At 50.1% G+C, this 17,658-nt stretch overlaps 9 protein-coding genes across 9 annotated transcripts; 6 read left to right on the top strand and 3 right to left on the bottom strand. All coding sequences in view use genetic code 12, as the record gives it.

Moving 5' to 3' along the window:
• Positions 1-254: 254 nt before the first annotated feature.
• DIURU_004500 (uncharacterized protein) lies at positions 255-4,454 on the bottom strand (the record flags this gene model as incomplete). Its single annotated transcript, XM_034157381.1, has 1 exon — positions 255-4,454. The coding sequence occupies one exon, from the start codon at positions 4,452-4,454 to the stop codon at positions 255-257; it is 4,200 nt and encodes a 1,399-aa protein (XP_034010721.1).
• Positions 4,455-4,483: 29 nt separating this feature from the next.
• Positions 4,484-5,809, bottom strand: DIURU_004499 (zinc finger CCHC domain-containing protein; the record flags this gene model as incomplete). The annotated part of the gene is made up of 1 exon (XM_034157378.1): positions 4,484-5,809. The coding sequence occupies one exon, from the start codon at positions 5,807-5,809 to the stop codon at positions 4,484-4,486; it is 1,326 nt and encodes a 441-aa protein (XP_034010720.1).
• Positions 5,810-6,369: 560 nt separating this feature from the next.
• On the top strand, positions 6,370-8,001 carry DIURU_004498 (uncharacterized protein; the record flags this gene model as incomplete). Its single annotated transcript, XM_034157377.1, has 1 exon — positions 6,370-8,001. One exon carries the CDS (start codon positions 6,370-6,372, stop codon positions 7,999-8,001), a length of 1,632 nt encoding a protein of 543 aa, XP_034010719.1.
• A 247-nt stretch (positions 8,002-8,248) lies between these two features.
• On the top strand, positions 8,249-10,528 carry AFG3 (AAA family ATPase; the record flags this gene model as incomplete). The annotated part of the gene is made up of 1 exon (XM_034157376.1): positions 8,249-10,528. The coding sequence occupies one exon, from the start codon at positions 8,249-8,251 to the stop codon at positions 10,526-10,528; it is 2,280 nt and encodes a 759-aa protein (XP_034010718.1).
• A 260-nt stretch (positions 10,529-10,788) lies between these two features.
• DIURU_004496 (uncharacterized protein) lies at positions 10,789-11,670 on the top strand (the record flags this gene model as incomplete). Its single annotated transcript, XM_034157375.1, has 1 exon — positions 10,789-11,670. One exon carries the CDS (start codon positions 10,789-10,791, stop codon positions 11,668-11,670), a length of 882 nt encoding a protein of 293 aa, XP_034010717.1.
• Positions 11,671-11,718: 48 nt separating this feature from the next.
• On the bottom strand, positions 11,719-13,785 carry MSI3 (adenyl-nucleotide exchange factor; the record flags this gene model as incomplete). The annotated part of the gene is made up of 1 exon (XM_034157374.1): positions 11,719-13,785. The coding sequence occupies one exon, from the start codon at positions 13,783-13,785 to the stop codon at positions 11,719-11,721; it is 2,067 nt and encodes a 688-aa protein (XP_034010716.1).
• Positions 13,786-14,936: 1,151 nt separating this feature from the next.
• Positions 14,937-16,523, top strand: PPT1 (protein serine/threonine phosphatase; the record flags this gene model as incomplete). The annotated part of the gene is made up of 1 exon (XM_034157373.1): positions 14,937-16,523. The coding sequence occupies one exon, from the start codon at positions 14,937-14,939 to the stop codon at positions 16,521-16,523; it is 1,587 nt and encodes a 528-aa protein (XP_034010715.1).
• A 172-nt stretch (positions 16,524-16,695) lies between these two features.
• DIURU_004493 (uncharacterized protein) lies at positions 16,696-16,932 on the top strand (the record flags this gene model as incomplete). Its single annotated transcript, XM_034157372.1, has 1 exon — positions 16,696-16,932. One exon carries the CDS (start codon positions 16,696-16,698, stop codon positions 16,930-16,932), a length of 237 nt encoding a protein of 78 aa, XP_034010714.1.
• A 98-nt stretch (positions 16,933-17,030) lies between these two features.
• On the top strand, positions 17,031-17,531 carry DIURU_004492 (uncharacterized protein; the record flags this gene model as incomplete). Its single annotated transcript, XM_034157371.1, has 1 exon — positions 17,031-17,531. The coding sequence occupies one exon, from the start codon at positions 17,031-17,033 to the stop codon at positions 17,529-17,531; it is 501 nt and encodes a 166-aa protein (XP_034010713.1).
• Between the last annotated feature and the right edge of the window lie 127 nt (positions 17,532-17,658).

The following is a 17,658-nucleotide window of genomic DNA, read 5'->3' as shown; positions in this document are numbered from 1 at the left end:
AACACTTCTTTGTAGCTGTCACAGACGCTTGCGAGACGTCCGTCAGCCGGGGACTTTCAACCCTCTTTTTGGTTCTTCTGTTGGTCGCAAATCAACTGAAGAGACCGGGCAAGTAGACCCACTTTAGCCACACAGGGCAAGGACTGATCAGGTCCCACAAGACAACACATGTCTTACACAGAGACGATAACACACACGCCTCACCCAGCGAGACAATCACACACATGTCTCACACTTGAGCAGGATTCCACCTCTCAAGACCTTTTCCCTGTCGACACCCTTCGCGACAGGAGCAGAGGAAGGCGCTTACTATTCCCCGAAGGAACCTGTAGACTGGCCAGTCCGTTTACTGCACCCTTCCTCGCCGTGCCCCTAGACACAGGCACCACAGCTGACTCACTTTCTTCCTTCAGCCAATCAATGACTGGAGTGTCAATCTCTTGACCGTCAGCACCTCTAAACCGTATGGGTTCTCTGGGGGCGAGCAACCCTCCGCGGTATACTTCATCTCGTTCCCTTAACTCGTTGGCCGCTTTGATCATCTCGGTTTCGACATCCTGTCCGTCGAAAAGACTCTCAATAGTCTTCGGTGCACCTTGAACCGTACTGCCAACCTGGTTAAGAAACTCTTTGACCATCATCCACGCAGTACGACGGTCCAACAACTTAAACCAGTCAAAGGGGACACGAGCAACGTGACCGGGTTGAGCGCCCTTGTACTGAATACCAAGGGACCGGTCCTTCAAATCGATATAAGCAATACCGATCATCCTGGTCCATCTCAGGAGGAATTCTTTAGAGTCGAGAGGAGTTTGAGTCTGCACTGTACGCCATACATCATGGTCATGCACAAACGGCTTCAAGTATTTGGTATTAATGGTTCTCACGGACTTACGGAAAAGTTCTTCAGTCGTTGGTACCACTCGTGGGTCAAGACATACTTTAACAATCGAAGGATTATCTTTATGAGGGATATCGACGACCCGAAACGGTCCGTAATACCAATCATAAAACTTCCAGTTCTTCTTCGTGTTAGAGTACCATGCATCTTTGTTCACGAGGACATATTCACCAACTTTAAGCTGACGTTCCGACACCCGATGTTTCCGGTTATAGGCTTCTTCCATCGCGTGTTGAGCTTCTTCCAACTTTTCCCTTACCGCCTCTTTAACCAACACTTGCGCTTCCAAATACTCACTAATCGGACCCGCCATTCTCTCAGGTACAACGTCCTTAAAGGGCGGAGGGTCCATACCGAACACCGCTTTGTATGGCAGCATATTCAAGATTCTGGCCCAAGTTCGGTTGAACTCCATTTGAGCAACCTTCACAAGGGAGGGCCAGCAAACCTTCAACCGTTCACACATGCAGAGCAACATTGACACAATTGTCTTCTGAGTCCTTTCCACCAAACCATTGGTCTCGGGGTGATTCGTCGACGTAGTTTTCGTCTCAATTCCATAGTACTCCTTAAGGTATTTCACAGCCTTGCCAACAAAGTTGTTAGCTTTGTCAGAGACCATTACCTTAGGATGACCAAAGACCGAGAAAACATGGTCAACCAACAACGTAGCAACCTCGAGTTCCCGAAGTCCATGCTTGACCGGAATCAAGATGGCAAACTTCGAAAAGGAATCAACAATGGTGAAAATGCCATAGTATCCATCATGAGATAACGGTAACGCAGTAACCTCATCAATATGGATAACCTCAAAAGGACGTGTCGGGATAGGCAACGGTTGTAACGGCTGCCAGGATAAACGACTCAACTTCCGACGCTGACAAATCTCGCAACTGCGAACGACTTGTTCCGTAAGGTGCAACGATCCCCTAAACACAAAATAGGGTTGCAATTCATGCCATAACGCCTGAACTCCTCGATGCGAACGTTCATGTAACTGCCTGATCCATTTCTTGGCAAGTTGGGCAGATATCACAATCCTTCCCCCCTTGACCAATAAGCCATTGATCAAGGAGTATGAACGGACTGACCGTTGAAACTTCTTCGAAGACTGACGTTCAGGCGGCACGTTGTGGAACTTGGTGAGAATCCGACTAAGATACACATCCTCTTTGTACGCATCTTGGATTTCACGCAACACCTCACTGCTCGGATTAGCAACTAACTCTCTCAGCGACGACTCACTCAGACTAGACGGCGTCTGAACCTCCGCAGTACACAACTGCAATCGCTTCTGGGCATCCAGTTTGCTGATCTGCTCCATTACTGGCTTAAGCTGACGTGACAAGAAGTCAGCGAGCTCGTTAGACTCACCAGAACGGTAATGAAGCACCACATCATAGTTCTGTAAAATGTCAATCCAGTTAGCCACCCTTTGCACTTCCGGGCGCTTCGACGTACGGAGAAGGTATTGAAGACTCAGATGGTCAGAATACACATCAACCCGTTGACCCCGGATGATGTACAGCCATCTCTGCACGGCATACACAATTGCCAACAATTCCTTCTGTCTCACTGGATAGAACTCCTGATGTAAGTTAAGTGACTTCAGCAACATAGCGATGGGACCATGCTTACGCCCATTGACACGTTGAAACAACACAGCTCCAACCGCGTAAGCGCTGGCATCGACTTCCATTTCAAACAGACAACCTGGTACCACAGGCTGGAGTTTGGCCGATGACATCAAGGCCTTACGAAGCGCCTCGAACGACTCCTTAATGGAAGACAACTCGGTTGCCAGAACCCTTTCTGTACTAGCTGCAAAGCGTTGAAGNTCGAACGACTCCTTAATGGAAGACAACTCGGTTGCCAGAACCCTTTCTGTACTAGCTGCAAAGCGTTGAAGCGGCTTAGCAAGCTTTGCATAGTTTCTGACGTAGCCGCGAAAGTAGTTGAACAAACCTAACGCCAGCTGCATCATTTTGCGCGTCAGAGGTGGCGTCATCTGCGCAAAAGCTTCTTTTCTCGCATCCGGGATCTCCATTCCCCGGCTCAGTACCTTGTACCCGAGAAAAGTAATCGATTCTTTGAGGAATTCACATTTCGATGCCTTAAGGTAAAAACCAAACTTCCTGAACCGTTGGAGCAACTCCTGGATCTGCAGACGGTGTTCCTCAATCGTGTCCGCAACTAACACAATATCGTCAATGTAGTTGTACACGCCAGGGATACCTGCGATCAACCGCGCGATCGTCTGCTGCATGATCGCGGGACTCACCTTAAGCCCAAAAGGTAACAGCACGAACCGCCAACGCTTGCCTTTAGCTACAAACGTTGTTATGTCACGACATTCAGGCCGAATCCGTTGTTGATGAAAGGCACTCGTTAAGTCCACTGCGGACATAAATTTCTTTCCAACAACATTCGCCACAAGCTGTTCCACCACGGGCACTTCACACTGGTGATTCGCAACGCCTTGATTTGCATCCCGATAATCAATACACATGCGCCATGTACCGTCCTTCTTGCTTACCAACAACAACGGAGCAGCATACTGGTCTGAATTAGATGGCTCGATAAGACCAGCACACCACAAAGCATCAACCTGACGCTCAGCCTCCGCGTCCTGTTCAGGCGAGAGTGGATACTGCGCCTTAAGCGCAGGCGAGTCTGGTTTCGTAATCACAATTGAACAATCATCTTCACCCCGACTTGCAGGAATCATTCCGGCAGCAAGTTCCTCCGTGAACGCAGGTTTGTTCCTCATGAGTGATTCACGAATCACCGGATCAGATATTCCCAGAAGCATCCGATTGAAAGCCTCCTCATTCTTAGCCGCTAAAGCTTCCTTCGACTTCAGAGCTTCTGTCATCTGAAAATCAGACTCTTCGTCCAAAATTTCGACAAACTGAGAGTCATCACGCTGCTTGGCATTCATCACTTGAACCAACCACTTAGATGCATACCCATCCAAGCTCAGAGAGTCCAAAGTACCTCTGAACACACGGTTCTCCAAGTCAATATAAGCATGGTATGACAAAAACGTTTCACACCCTAATATCATGTCTTCTGCTAACTTGTCCACAACATAGAACCAACCGACGTGATTGATCCCAGCAAGATCCACAGAAATCCGGACACGACACTTACATTGAATACCGAACTCGGCAGCTAAGCCGATCTCAAGTGGCTTATCGAACCAATTAATCTCATAGTTCGACAAGTCACCAAGCAACAGACTCTTCACAAAGTCAGCACCGGCACCCGTGTCCCACAAGAGCGTGGCCAGTGCCCGCTCACTATGTTCTTTCGTGGAACAAAACCCTACCTGCATACGAAGCAGACTAGACAACTTCAGGTTTCCTGGGTGCTCGATATGACATAACTTCAACGCCTCCAGCAACTGCAACGAAGGTGGTCCATCTGAGTGTCCCGGGTGAACAGGTTCCACAGCGTACGAGTCGCTGTAGACATCCTGCCATTCTCTTGCCAACTCAGCCAGCACCTCCGCAGTGTGCGGTTTGCGTAACGCATACAACGGTACAACCATAGCCCTTCCTAGGTCACCCGGCTCGGACCTTAGGCGTTTTTTTGCTCATCCTTCTGAGGGCAGAACTTGGCCAAATGCCCTTTCTCCCCACAAGCATGGCATATGTACTTGCTATAGTCTCTTCTCGTACCTTGTCCACCAGTCGTCAACTGATTGGTGTTTTGCGTCTTCTTCCTGTTACCTTTCTTCTGGAACTTCTTTGAGCCTTTGAATATCATTTGCATTAGCTCCAAGGCCTTAGGGTCCACCGACGAAGGCGGAACATTCGAGGTCAGCTGACCTGAGCCGGCCGATACAGACAGGTAATCAAATGGTTCAGGCTCCAATTCCGATCTAGCAGCACACCATTCCTTGAACTTCAGCATGTCATAGTGCGGGGCTGGCAACTTCCACCAGTTAGGATTGCGTTTCATGAGAATCTTAATCATAATCTTCCCATACTTGAGAGCAACATGCCACTTGTACCCCTTGACAATGCAGAGTAACGTAAGGTCACCATTGCTGCCACAGAAAGGCAATTGGACTGTGTCCAACCAGAAGGACTCCAAGGATGCTTCCTTTAACAACTTTGGAGGGAGTAACCCAGGATGACACCAAGCATACATTTTAGCCATTAAAGCCCCAGGGTGAATTAACTCACAACCCCACAAGGCTTGTTGGAACTGCTCTAACGTCCGACACTTATATAAGCGTTTCGCGAAGACGCTAGTAGCCCAACCTTTGGCTTTGTCAAGGCCAAGAACATCTTCCATCGCAGCCGCGAAAATGTTAGCTCGGGTCTTTGAAATCACAACCTGGTGTCCATACAGGACTTTCTTGAAGGCAGAATCCATTGACTCCCGAAACTTCCAAGCACGATTAAATTGCTCAAGTAATTTCAAGACATCGGTTTCATTCAAGCGATTCTGCTTCTCGTCAAGCGGACGCCAACCCTTGTCAAGACAACTGACAACGTTACTCATAATCCGTTCTTGTCTGGAGTCGGACAAGTACTCTTCCTCAACCCGCCGACGTTTTGCGTTTGGATAATAGAGAGACTGGTCTTCGTCAGAGTCCGATTCGGAAAAGGATTCTTGGCGTCTTCTTCTTCGATGAGATTCCATGGATGACCGAACATCAGTTTCTTGGTCACTGACGTAGTCACTGATATCTTCGTCTTCACTGCTCAGCGAAATTCCATTATCACTGTACAGTTCATCATCCGACGAGGAATCTTCGTTCGCACCAGAGTGCGCGCGTTCCACCTGAGGGGAAGACTCATCAATAGTCCGAGCGTCTTGAGGACCATTGCTTCTTGTATCCCCAGTGGATTGTTCATTGGGCTCATTCATCATTCTTTGAGATCTCGTTTGCATCGTTATTAGGGGCCACGCTACCAGATGTTGTATAATATCCGAAGCTCACTAATAAAACACTTGTGTTCTTTTCTAATCAAATCAGTCATATTTATACACCAACCTACGGCTTCCCACTTTGCCACCATGGAAGCTCCGGGTACCTTCTTCTGCATCTGTCACATGTGTATCGAGCCTTCACATGTGACTTCGTCTGGCTTCTCGAACCTTCCAGACCCTTCGACCAGCATCGGAGTCGTTCCTCAATAACTCCGATCTGGAAGCTAGCATTTTACACGACATTATCGCACTATCTTCGGATAGTGCACTTGTCAATTTTAACAATACAGAGAAGATTAGCATTGTCCTTGCATAAAGATGACACGCTGTACAAAGAGATTTACCATTTTTTTTTGGAAAATGAGTAGGCAACATTGACTTGGGCCACTTACCGTTAGTTACTAGCCTTTCGTACTGGTGTAGGGTCTCGAATTACCTCAATGGGTGGCGCAAAGGTGGAGATCACTTCGCGCGTTCGAATCTCAAATAGCTTAACATTTGCTAATTCTATCGTTTGAGTTATGGAACCGAACGACTTCCACATTCTATCACGGCCCCGACTAAAGAAACTAGTTGAAGAGAAATACGATGGAGACCCTTACTCATTGATCGAAGAGCTCTCATTCAAACTCGCCAGCCTCCAGCCCTCGTCGCAGCTTAAGTTTCGGCCCAGCTCCAGCCACCGGATATCGCAAGAGTACTCCAATCCTACCAATGAGGTGTACGCTTCAAACGCAGAAACACAAGAGTTTGCTATTGAGCATCACGGCTCGAAATCCTTATCTCAAGATAAACCTACCCTTTCTTCCAACGGAGAACGTCGATCCCGAATATTTGAGCTATGGCACAATATTGTATCCACGGAAAGTCTTGATGAAAACAAAGTCGCCTCCGTTGAGCTTAACACGTTTAAACCAACAACGGAGGAAACCGAAGTTGAACGGTATGATGTTGACAAATTTGGTTTCTACATCAATTATAATGCTCCCTTGAAAACCAACGGTTCTGCCCCATTGATACTGACAACAAATGGTCTGCCGTTATTAACATCACTAAAGGAGATATCACGTATACACGAAGGTTTCGAGCTTCAATGGAGCCGTCAGTGGCAATCATTGGTGAGTCGTATTACTAGAGACCACCAGCGCTCTCACAACTCAACTACTGACACTGACACCGATATATACGGAATTGGTGGTATCAATATTGGCGATGCCAACCGTCAGGAGTTGCTCACATTAGTCGGTGAAAGGGGTATCCCTCCGCAATTTCGTGGTGAGCTTTGGTTTTGCCTCAGCGGTGCCCACAACATACGCGTCGCTGGTGAGTATAATCAACTTATTCGTGATCTTGAGTTTCATGTTGATCATGGATCGTCCGTTGCTCGAAATGTTCGCGAAATCGATCTTGATGTCGTGCGTACACTATGGGGCAATTGCTATTTCAATGTCCTACCAGATAGAATCCCCGGTCCGTGCCAGGCCAAACTTCGACGTATCCTCCTTGCATTTGTGTCGTATAAGCCTGATATTGGTTATTATCAAGGGATGAATAAAATCGTGGGTCACCTATTGCTCTACTCGATGTACCTTCATCACGTATGGGATGAAGAGGACGTGTTCTGGATATTCGTTGCAATTGCTACCGAGGTGCTCCCAAAGTACGATTACCAACCATTTTTCAGCAGTATGAAAGGTATCAGCAACGACCAGGTGATATTGGAAAAGAAGTTTTTACCCAGAATGTTTCCCGAATTGGCAAGCCACCTCCAATCACTAGACGTTGAATTGGCTACGATTACCGTTAATTGGTGGCTTACTTTCTTCATCGGGGTGAAATTCCTTGACATGGAGCTATGGCTCAAAGTGGTGGATGTACTACTTGTGGTGGAGCCAACAGATCGTCTTTACTTGATGCGCTCTCTCAAGATGGAGGCTATGACATTGGCGATATTGAAATGTGTGACGCCAGCATTAATGCTGCTTGGAGATGCCGGTCTGGTGTATCAGTATCTTGATGGCAATCTTGGAGACAAGCCATTGGCAGTATTTAGAGGCCATGATCTTCTTCTGAGCTACCAGAGCATCATAAAACAACTCTCAGTGAATGAGTTGGCAGAATACCGTCGCCAACTCAGTTGCGCTGACCCATAATTAAGTCATGCTGGAAATGACCTACATGAGTAGTAAGTGCGATGTTCTTACCCCTCAATATTAAATTACAAACGCAAGTATCCATATAGATTCTAAATAGATCAAACTACAAACTCATCTCATTACCCTACCCACTCAAATTCTGCAGTCGCTACCCCTCCCCGCGTTCTTGATTTCGCCGTCTTCCAGGATGGTGGCGTTCGCGGCGTTTGAAAAAAGAACCCTATCCACCACACGTCCACGCCCGATGTTAGCCAGAGGGATGAGAAGCGCCGTGTGGGGCTTCCGGGTGTGTCGGACGCTTCCGACCCCGATGGTAGCTTCACCACGATTGCTAGCGCTGCATTACCAACCCCTCAGACTTCTCCACGCCACCCAGTGGGCGCGCCAACGTCGCGACGACAATGAACCCAAACGTCAGAAGCGTCAACAGCTGCCAGAAGAAAAGCAGATACGGGACGAGCTCCGCAATCAAAAGGAGAAGAAGAAGAAGCCTATTGACTTCACCCCAAATAACTTGAACGACTTTTCGCGTGGTCCTTACGCTCAGTTCGTTATCGGTTTCGGGGTCATGCTCTTGATCTTCTACTACCTTTCTCGCAAGCAGGAGATCCCTGACCAGTTGCTGTTCCAAGAGTTTTGCACCAACTATCTCGAACGCGGTCTCGTCACGCGTCTCGTCGTTATCAACAAGCACATTGTTCAAGCTGAGTTGGTTCAGGGGGCCACCGCTGCGACCACTAACGACAACAATGTGCACCAACTGGCTAAAGGTCCCGTGGTGATGTTCACCATTGGTAGTGTCGAGTTCTTTGAGGACGAAATGAAGGAAATCCAAGACAAGTTGGGCATCCCCGTTGAACAGCGGTTGCCGATCGCCTACGAAGAACGTGGGAACTGGTTGAACTACATCTTACCGATTTTGCCTACTGTATTGCTCATTGGTGGTCTCTGGTGGATGACGCTGAGGCGCATGGGCCAAGCTGGTGGCAGCGGCGGGCCTGGCGGTATCTTCCAAATCGGTAAGTCCAAGGCGAAGTTGTTTAACCAAGAGACTGAAGTCAAGGTCAAGTTCAAGGATGTCGCCGGGTGTGACGAAAGTAAAGAAGAAATTATGGAATTTGTCAAGTTCTTACAAGACCCTGAAAAGTACGAGAAGTTGGGGGCCAAAATCCCCCGTGGTGCCATTCTTTCTGGTCCCCCAGGTACGGGTAAGACCTTGCTTGCTAAGGCCACTGCAGGTGAAGCCGGAGTACCATTTTTGTCTGTGTCTGGTTCCGAATTCGTGGAAATGTTTGTCGGTGTTGGTGCTCTGAGAGTGCGTGACTTATTCAAGACTGCTCGCGAGATGGCACCTTCGATTGTGTTTGTCGACGAAATTGATGCCATCGGTAAGGAACGTGGTAACGGTAAGGTTGGCTCCAACGACGAACGGGAAAACACTTTGAATCAGTTGTTGGTGGAAATGGATGGGTTCAGTACCAGCGACCACGTCGTGGTTCTTGCGGGTACTAACCGGCCCGATATTTTGGATAAAGCGCTTTTGCGTCCCGGTAGATTTGACCGTCACATTAGCATTGACGTTCCTGACGTTGAAGGTCGGAAAGACATTTTCAAGGTTCACTTGAACAAACTCACGCTCAAATGCGTTGAGGACATCAAGCAAGACGACTTTGCCGAGTACAAGAAGCAGCTGACCGAAGCTATCGACCAGCTTGCCGGCCGGTTGGCGGCGTTGACTCCTGGCTTTGCTGGTGCTGACATTGCCAACTGTGTCAATGAGGGGGCGCTTATTGCTGCTCGTGAAGACGCTCCGGCGGTGGAAACTCACCACTTCGAACAAGCAATTGAACGGGTTATTGCTGGTTTGGAAAAGAAGTCGCGAATCTTGTCGCCGGCGGAAAAGAAGACCGTCGCCTACCACGAAGCTGGGCACGCGATTTGTGGGTGGTTCTTGCAATTTGCTGACCCTTTGGTCAAAGTGCTGATTATCCCTCGAGGACAAGGGGCCCTTGGTTACGCGCAATACTTGCCTAAGGACCAATACTTGTCGCTGACGGAGCAGTACAAGCACCGGATGATCATGACCTTAGGTGGCAGAGTTCTGGAAGAGATCCATTTCCCCACTGTTACCCTGGGTGCGTCTGACGATTTCAAGAAGATCACACAGATGGCGCAACAAATGATTCTTCAATTGGGAATGTCGCCCAAGTTGGGGCAAATCTGTTACGAGACTGGTGACTCTGGGCTGGGGTTCAAGGTGCACAACAGCTACTCCCAAGCTACTGCGCGGGTGATTGACGAAGAGGTGAAGCGGTTGATCGATGAGGCGCACGAAGCGTGCAAGAAGTTGTTGACGGAAAAGTTGGAGTTGGTGGACCGGGTGGCGGAAGAATTATTCGCCAAGGAAGTGTTGACCCGAGAGGACATGATCCGGATCTGTGGACCGCGTCCCTTCCCCGAAATGAACGATGCCTTTGACAAGTACATCAAGGGCACCGATGCGTTCAAGCCGAGAGAAACTTAAGAAATTACGTGTATATAGCCCACCTCTCTTTTAAGCAAAAGAAAAATAGTTAATCGCATAGCCCGATCCAGACCCTGTCTGATTACAGCAAGACAACGGCGGCTTTTGCGGGACCACCGCAAGCGTTTAGTAAAGTGCGTGCATAATCGCTGCTCACGTGCCCCGATCACGTCACTTGCCCACCATGATCCCCGGTTGCCCCTATATACCCCCATCTATACTCGCTTCCTCAATCGTACTTTCTCCACTAAACTTTTCGAATGACGCCTTCGGACCAGCCGCCCGCTTACCCCGACGAGCCGCCGCCTACTTACAGTCTGGCTACATCTAAGGACCCAGAGCCGGTCCGCACCCCAGTGGAGAAGGAGAGCGCCGAGAAAGTGTGGAAGACGCTGGCATTCCAGTACAATGTCCTCAGTCTCCTGCGCCACCCGCCGTCGCTGACGCTTTTCTGTAAGGAGACGCCGATGTGGACCACCGAACGTCTCCGCATTGACCGCACCTTCAATGGCAGGAACCTTATGTTACTCCCCAAAAGTGTCTCGGTACCGTCGTGGAGCTGTCTGCTGCGGTACGAGATCACGGGCGATAACGGGGACCGTCTAGGCTACGTCGAGGAGTCGCTCATCCCGCAAAGCGGACCGTACTACCCCACGGCGTGTATTGACATCTTTGACACTAAGCACGAGTTGATCATGCACTTAAACCCCAACCGTTCCGGGTGCCAAAACTATATGAGAGTCACTCAACAGGACGGCAGGCCCGGGTTGCAATATATCGGCAGCACTCAGACGGTGGACGACAAGTTCATCATTGACGTTGACGTCAGAGACGGGTACCCTGTATTCGGCAAAGCTCTCGAAGCGGAGTCATTCATGGTCCACACTGATGATGGTCCCCTTGAGATCTATCGCCAGCAGCGTTCTGACAGCGACGGCTACTTGATATGCACCCGCGTGAAACCAATCAAACTCCGGGCGAACATCGTGGCGTTCCTTCTATACTTGGACTACGTGCGGCGGTTGGGTCGCAACCACTTCGACTCGGCACTTAAGCGGGACATAAAGTCGGTGCGCAACCCGAGTAAATATGGGGGCAAGCGTGCGGTGTTGGGGCGGTGGATCGACCGGGTGCCGCTATAACGACGTGAGTACGTTTCGAAATCGTTAATTAATCTATACATAACTAGTTCATTCCGCATCCTTGTTGGCGTTGGCAGCGCGGTCAGCCGCCAACTTTTCCGCCATGGCGGCGGCCTGCTTTTGTTCTTGCTTTTGTCTCAATTCTTGACGCTTTTCTTCTTCCTTGGCCATGTATCTACCCTTGATCACGTTACCAATGGCGGCCAATTCTTCGTACTTGGCAATGTACTTGCCCTTGGTGGAGTCGTAGCCGTCGTCGTACAACCAGTTTTCGGTCTTCGACAACATGTCGCCCAACTTCGTCTTTTCTTCGTCGGAAGCGAAGGGAGCGTATTGTTCCTCGAGCTTACCTCTCAACTCGTAAATGTATTCTTCGAGGGCGTTCTTACGGTCCTCGGTGTCCTTGACGAGCTTGTCAGTAGACACCATCTTGGCTTCGTCTTCGATGTATTGGTTCAATTGCTTGTCCGAGTAAGCACCAGTGTCGGCAACTTGGATGGAGAGATCGTCCTTCTTGACGAGCTTCTTCACTTCACGGTATTCAGGTTCGGCTTCATCCTCACCTTCTTCTTCTTCACCTTCCTTGACTTCCTTTTCGATCAATTCCTTGACGATCTTTTCTTCGACAGTGTAGGCTTGTTCGATAGTGTAGAAGCCGGAGGGGTCGTTGCGGAGCTTAAGCTTGGTGGCAATCGACGATTCGCCTTCCGAGACTTGCACGCCCGAGATGTTCCAGGTGGCAATCAAGTCGGTGTCAATACCACGGGGCAATTCGTTGTCGGTGTACTTGGCTTGCACTTGGAAGTCACCCGATCTGTACAAAGTGATCATCTTGGTCGAGGGGAAGGCAGCACCACGAGGGAACACTTCAAGGTGGTCTTCGTCTTCTTCTTCCTTGTTCCAGTAGTACGAGACCGAAGAAGGGTTGGCATCTTCGAACTTGAAAGGTCTGACTCTGACGGTGGGCGAGTGAGTGGCGCAAATGAAAGCATTACCTCTGGCAATGGCTTCGTCTTGGTTCAAGGTGAACGAAAGAGGCTTGCCGAAAGCTTCAGACAACTTTTCCTTGATCGAGGGCACTCTGGTACAGCCACCGATGACTTCAATCGAGTCAATTTGGTCCTTGGAGACGCCGGCGTGGTTGAGGGCCATGTCGACGACAACGTGGACTTGGTCCAAAAGGGGTTGGATGTAGTCTTCCAATTCGTCTCTGGTCATCAGCGACGACACATCAATGTCATCCATCAACGATTCGATGTTGAAGGGGGCCTGAGTGTTAGCCGACAACACCTTCTTGATCTTTTCGGCGGCAGTCAACACTCTGTAGAACGCCTTGGGGTTGGTGTGGATGTCGATCTTGTACTTCGACTTGAATTCCTTGGCGAAGTGGTTGGCAATGGCCAAGTCCAAGTCACGACCACCGAAGTGCTTGTTGTAGGCGGTACCCAAAATCTTGAGCTCACCCTTCTTCACCGAGGCAATGGCAACGGAGTACTGGGCGTGACCAATGTCGACAAACGCGACGGTCTTGGGTTCGTCTTCGGGCAAGTCGTTTTGCTTGAACACACCGTAACCGACAGCGGCGGCGGTCAATTCGTTGACAATTCTCACGGGGTTGAGGCCAGCAATTCTCAGGGCTTCGGCAGCGGCTTGTCTTTGCTTGACGTTGTACCACACGGGCACGGACAAACAGATGTCGGTGATGTTACCCTTGGTTTCGAAAGCGGCGGTTTCCTTCAACTTGTCCAAGTACATACCTTCCAATTGAGCGGCGTTGAAGGTGTGGTCCTTACCCAAGTACTTGACCTTGACGGCGACACCGCCATCTTCGGCTTCAACGAGAGGGCAGGTGAAGAACTTCTTTTCAATTTCGACATCGGGGTCGTTGAACTTAAGCCCGAGGATTCTCTTCAAGTTCTCCGCGGTGTTCTTAAGGTTGGAACCTTGCTGGTTCTTACCGGTTTCACCGATGAATCTGTTCTTGGGGCCGAAGCCGACGATGGAGGGGGTGGCACGATTCGACACCTCGTTGACGATAATGTCAATGCCTCTGTTTCTGGCACAGGCAATCACCGAGTTGTAGTTACCTAAATCGACACCAAACGGGACACTCATATTTCTTGCTCTTCAGTGAAAATTTTCGACTGGTTATATAGGATAGTTTTTGGTGAGGGTGTTGCTTATGTAAGTGCGTGGATCTTTCGAGAAGCTTCGGAAGTGGCGGTCGGTCTATAGGGGGGAAGTGGTGGAATCTGGGGGAATGTACTGTGGAATCTAGTGGAAGCACGACGAATTTATGCGGGGAATTAACTGAAACACGGAGGCGTCGTCGTGTAAGTGTCGTGAGAAGCCTCCAGATCACTAGGGATCTCTTTTTGAGGGTTGCCTATATAATTGCCTTGTTTCTCATCTCTGCACTATATGCACAACCCTTGCCAGTTTAAGGGTCATTGCGAGCCACGGGGTGTGAGGTAGAGAGTTTTGGTCTTGGCACGCTGGCTACCCCGTCGTGCTCAATGACAATTGACCACGGCTCTCTAGCTGTCTCTGTTATCATTTTTGAGTAGGACGTCGCCGCTACAGGGCGGATACATCTATCGAGGCGTCACCCACATTGCTGATCTAGGAATTAAGCCTGCTAACGTAGAATGTGAGACTTTCCCCACGGACCGGTAGATGCCGATCTAGAACGCCGCTCCGGCGCAACAAAGCATAATTACATGGGACCCGGCTATGTATAGGATACACCCTGTTTTTACGACACTGAAGCGAAATTGGTAGCCTCGTGTGGGGCGTTGCCGAAACCTCGGCACTCGTGTCTGACAATGAGTGCGCTATAGCCGTCCTTTGTAGGTGGGGAAGAGATTGACAATCAGTGATCGGTAAAAGCCGATGAGACTTTCTTGATACTGTCTAGTTAACATGAATAATCGTTGGTTATTAGAGTCACATGAAGGTAAAAGAGAACTGTGGTCGCGAACAGCGGAGATGTTGTCGGCGTTTAGCTGTTATTGTCGCGATGCCATCAGTTGAGTGTGTACCAGATCGCGAGTGCGAACAGTGCCTTACCCAAACGAATTCACACAAAGTAACATAAACCTCATGCACGAAATGATTTTATTGGTAGTATGGACTATGGTATTGTACTTTTTCCGTAGTCCTAAGTTTTATCCTCAAATCTAGCCATTAACGTAGCGATCACCAATGTTGATTTAGTGTGGCTTTTGAGACCACGAAAATTTCACCTGCTACCCCAGTGAAGACAAATGGCGTCGTCTGCCGATGCGGTTAAACTCAAGGATGAAGGCAACCAGCACTTGAAGGAGCACCGGTTGGCGGAGGCGGTGGCAAGCTACACCGCCGCCATCGACCTCGACGCCACCAACCCGGTGTTCTTCCTGAATCGCGCCCAGGCCCAGATCAAGCTTGAGAACTACGGTCTCGCCGTGTTTGACTGTGACCAGGCAATCGCGTTGGATGACAAGTTTGCCAAAGCCTGGTACCGTAAGGCGGTGGCCCAGATGGCCATTTTGCAATACAAGGAGGCGCAAGCCAACCTCAAGAAAGTGCTCGAACTCGTGCCCAATGACCGGTTGACGTTGACCCACTTGAAGCAGTGTCAAGCCATGATCAAGCGTCAAGCGTTTGAGAAGGCGATCGCTGGTGACGGTAAGATCTCGGTACTCAATCTGATTGACTATGAAGGTATCCAGATTGAAAAACTGTGGCAAGGGCGATCGCTCGATATCACCGCCACTAAGGACCCGGAAACTAAGCAAGTGGTGGTGGACATCAAGGGCTTGGACCGTGAATACTTGAAGGATATGATCAAATTGTTCAAAGACGGTCAGCGGTTGCCGAAGCAGCACGTGTTTGCCATCGTTGCCAAGGTGAACCAACTCTTACGCGAGGAAAACACCCTTGTCGAGCTTCACCAGCGTCACCCTAAGCTTAACGACCTGGTTCCCGAAGATGCCATCGATCTTGGCCTGGCCAAGTTGACGGTGGTGGGCGACACGCACGGTCAATTCTACGATGTCCTCAATATGTTCGCTGAGTACGGTCCCGTGGACCCTGAGAACCACGCTTACTTGTTCAACGGTGACTTTGTCGACCGGGGGTCGTGGTCGTGCGAGGTGGCGCTCTACTTGTACGTGCTTAAGATCCTCTACCCGAAACTGGTGTTCATCAACCGTGGTAACCATGAGACTAACGACATGAACATCAACTACGGCTTTGCCGACGAGTGCGAGCACAAGTACTCGAAGAAGGTGTACGAGGCGTTCGCCGAGCTGTTTGGGGCGTTGCCGTTGGCGACGTTGGTGAACCAGCTGTACCTTGTGATGCACGGCGGTTTGTTCTCTGACGACAAGGTCACGTTACAAGACATCAAAAAGTTGAACCGGCTCAAGGACGGCAACACTCAACCGCCCAAGGAAGGCATTGCCATGGAATTGTTGTGGACGGACCCGCAGCCCGTCAACGGCCGCGGCCCGCTGAAGCGAGGTATCGGCATGCAATTCGGTCCCGACATCACCGAACGCTTCTGTCTCCAAAACAAGATTCGCAAGGTTTTACGGAGTCACGAGGTCCGCAACGACGGCTACGAGACCGAGCACAAGGGCCGGTTGATCACGGTGTTCCTGGCGCCCAACTACTGTGATGCCACCGGCAACAAGGGGGCGGTGATTGACATTGACGCCGATGACAATTACAACCCTGACGAAGACGACGGCGAGGGCTACCGTAACCCCGACGTCAACTCGCCGTGGAAGTTGACCCCCCACCAATTCGACGCGGTGCCCCATCCCGACATTCGGCCCATGGCGTACACCAAGTCGATGGGCTTCTAGAGTAACCTACATATAAATAGACACATCTCGTACACTTTTTTCAATCACGTAGGCGTCTTCTCCACCGCAACTTGCCTCGGGCTAATAGTCGTCAGCAATTTCTTTTAAGTACAGTATATATTTTCTCACTACCGATCAGGCAAGGCAAACCCCGCGCGTGGTACACTACAACATGAAGCCACTGACCCCACCGACCCCGGCAAACGACGACGACGACACCCCTGACGAGTGGGACCAGCGTATCATCGACACTGGGTGCCACAAGGAAAACATGGCCCTCCAGCTCTGCCACTTTGATAACGGTGACTGGCGTAAGTGTGCTAAAGAGATGGCGGCGTTCCGCGAGTGCTGGGCACGCAAGGGAAACGATCAGCGCACTGCTACCGTGCAAAACGACGACGCCGAGTAAGTCGGCAGCAACCGAAGAGAAAGGAAACTCGTGTACATAGGATATTTATAGTATGATATAATAGCCGGGCAATGTTGCCGTGGCGCCCCCAAATAACCATGCACCAGTGGCCGTACGCGATCTTCGAGAGGGTCATTAGCCATTTGTACGACCCCGCGGATGTGGGGCTGTTCCTTCTCGCCTTGAAAGGCGACCAGCGCTTTCAGGAAGTACACAGTGCCCTCCTCACCCAGTCGTTTGGCTTTGGCCCCGAGCCCGACCAGCGCCACAACGGGATCACACTTGAACACTACGCCGAGTGGAAGTGGAACCGCCGTCGCTCCTACAGCGAGACGGCGAAGATCCAAGCGCAGCTGAACGAGCACACGCGGTTCTGGCAACGCCAATTGGTGGTGTCAGGATTCACCGCGGTGTTGTGGATGGTGTTTGAAGTGGCGCTGGCGGCGTTTGGCATCGCGGTGATGCTCAAGTTGGTGAGAGTGTTCCGCGAGTTGGTGGAGCTTCTGGTGGCGGTGGTGCACGACTACGGCGTCTACATCTTGGCGTTGGTAATTGTGTTTACCACGTTGACCTTTCTTCGTGGTCAATTTATCGTTTAGCCCGATATAGGTTGGTAAATCAAAATGTCGTTTGTATATTAAATTCTTATAGCGCCAGGCTAATGGTGTTCGGGACGGAGATCGTTGCGCCTCGGCGCCTCCAACGGATGGAGCTGGGCAAGATAGG

The sequence above is a fragment of the Diutina rugosa genome (assembly GCF_008704595.1).
Source record: "Diutina rugosa strain CBS 613 chromosome Unknown scaffold84_size32090, whole genome shotgun sequence".
Classification (NCBI taxonomy): domain Eukaryota; kingdom Fungi; phylum Ascomycota; class Pichiomycetes; order Serinales; family Debaryomycetaceae; genus Diutina; species Diutina rugosa.
Note: the sequence above shows the minus strand (reverse complement) of the source record. Positions and strands in the feature narration are given on the sequence as shown.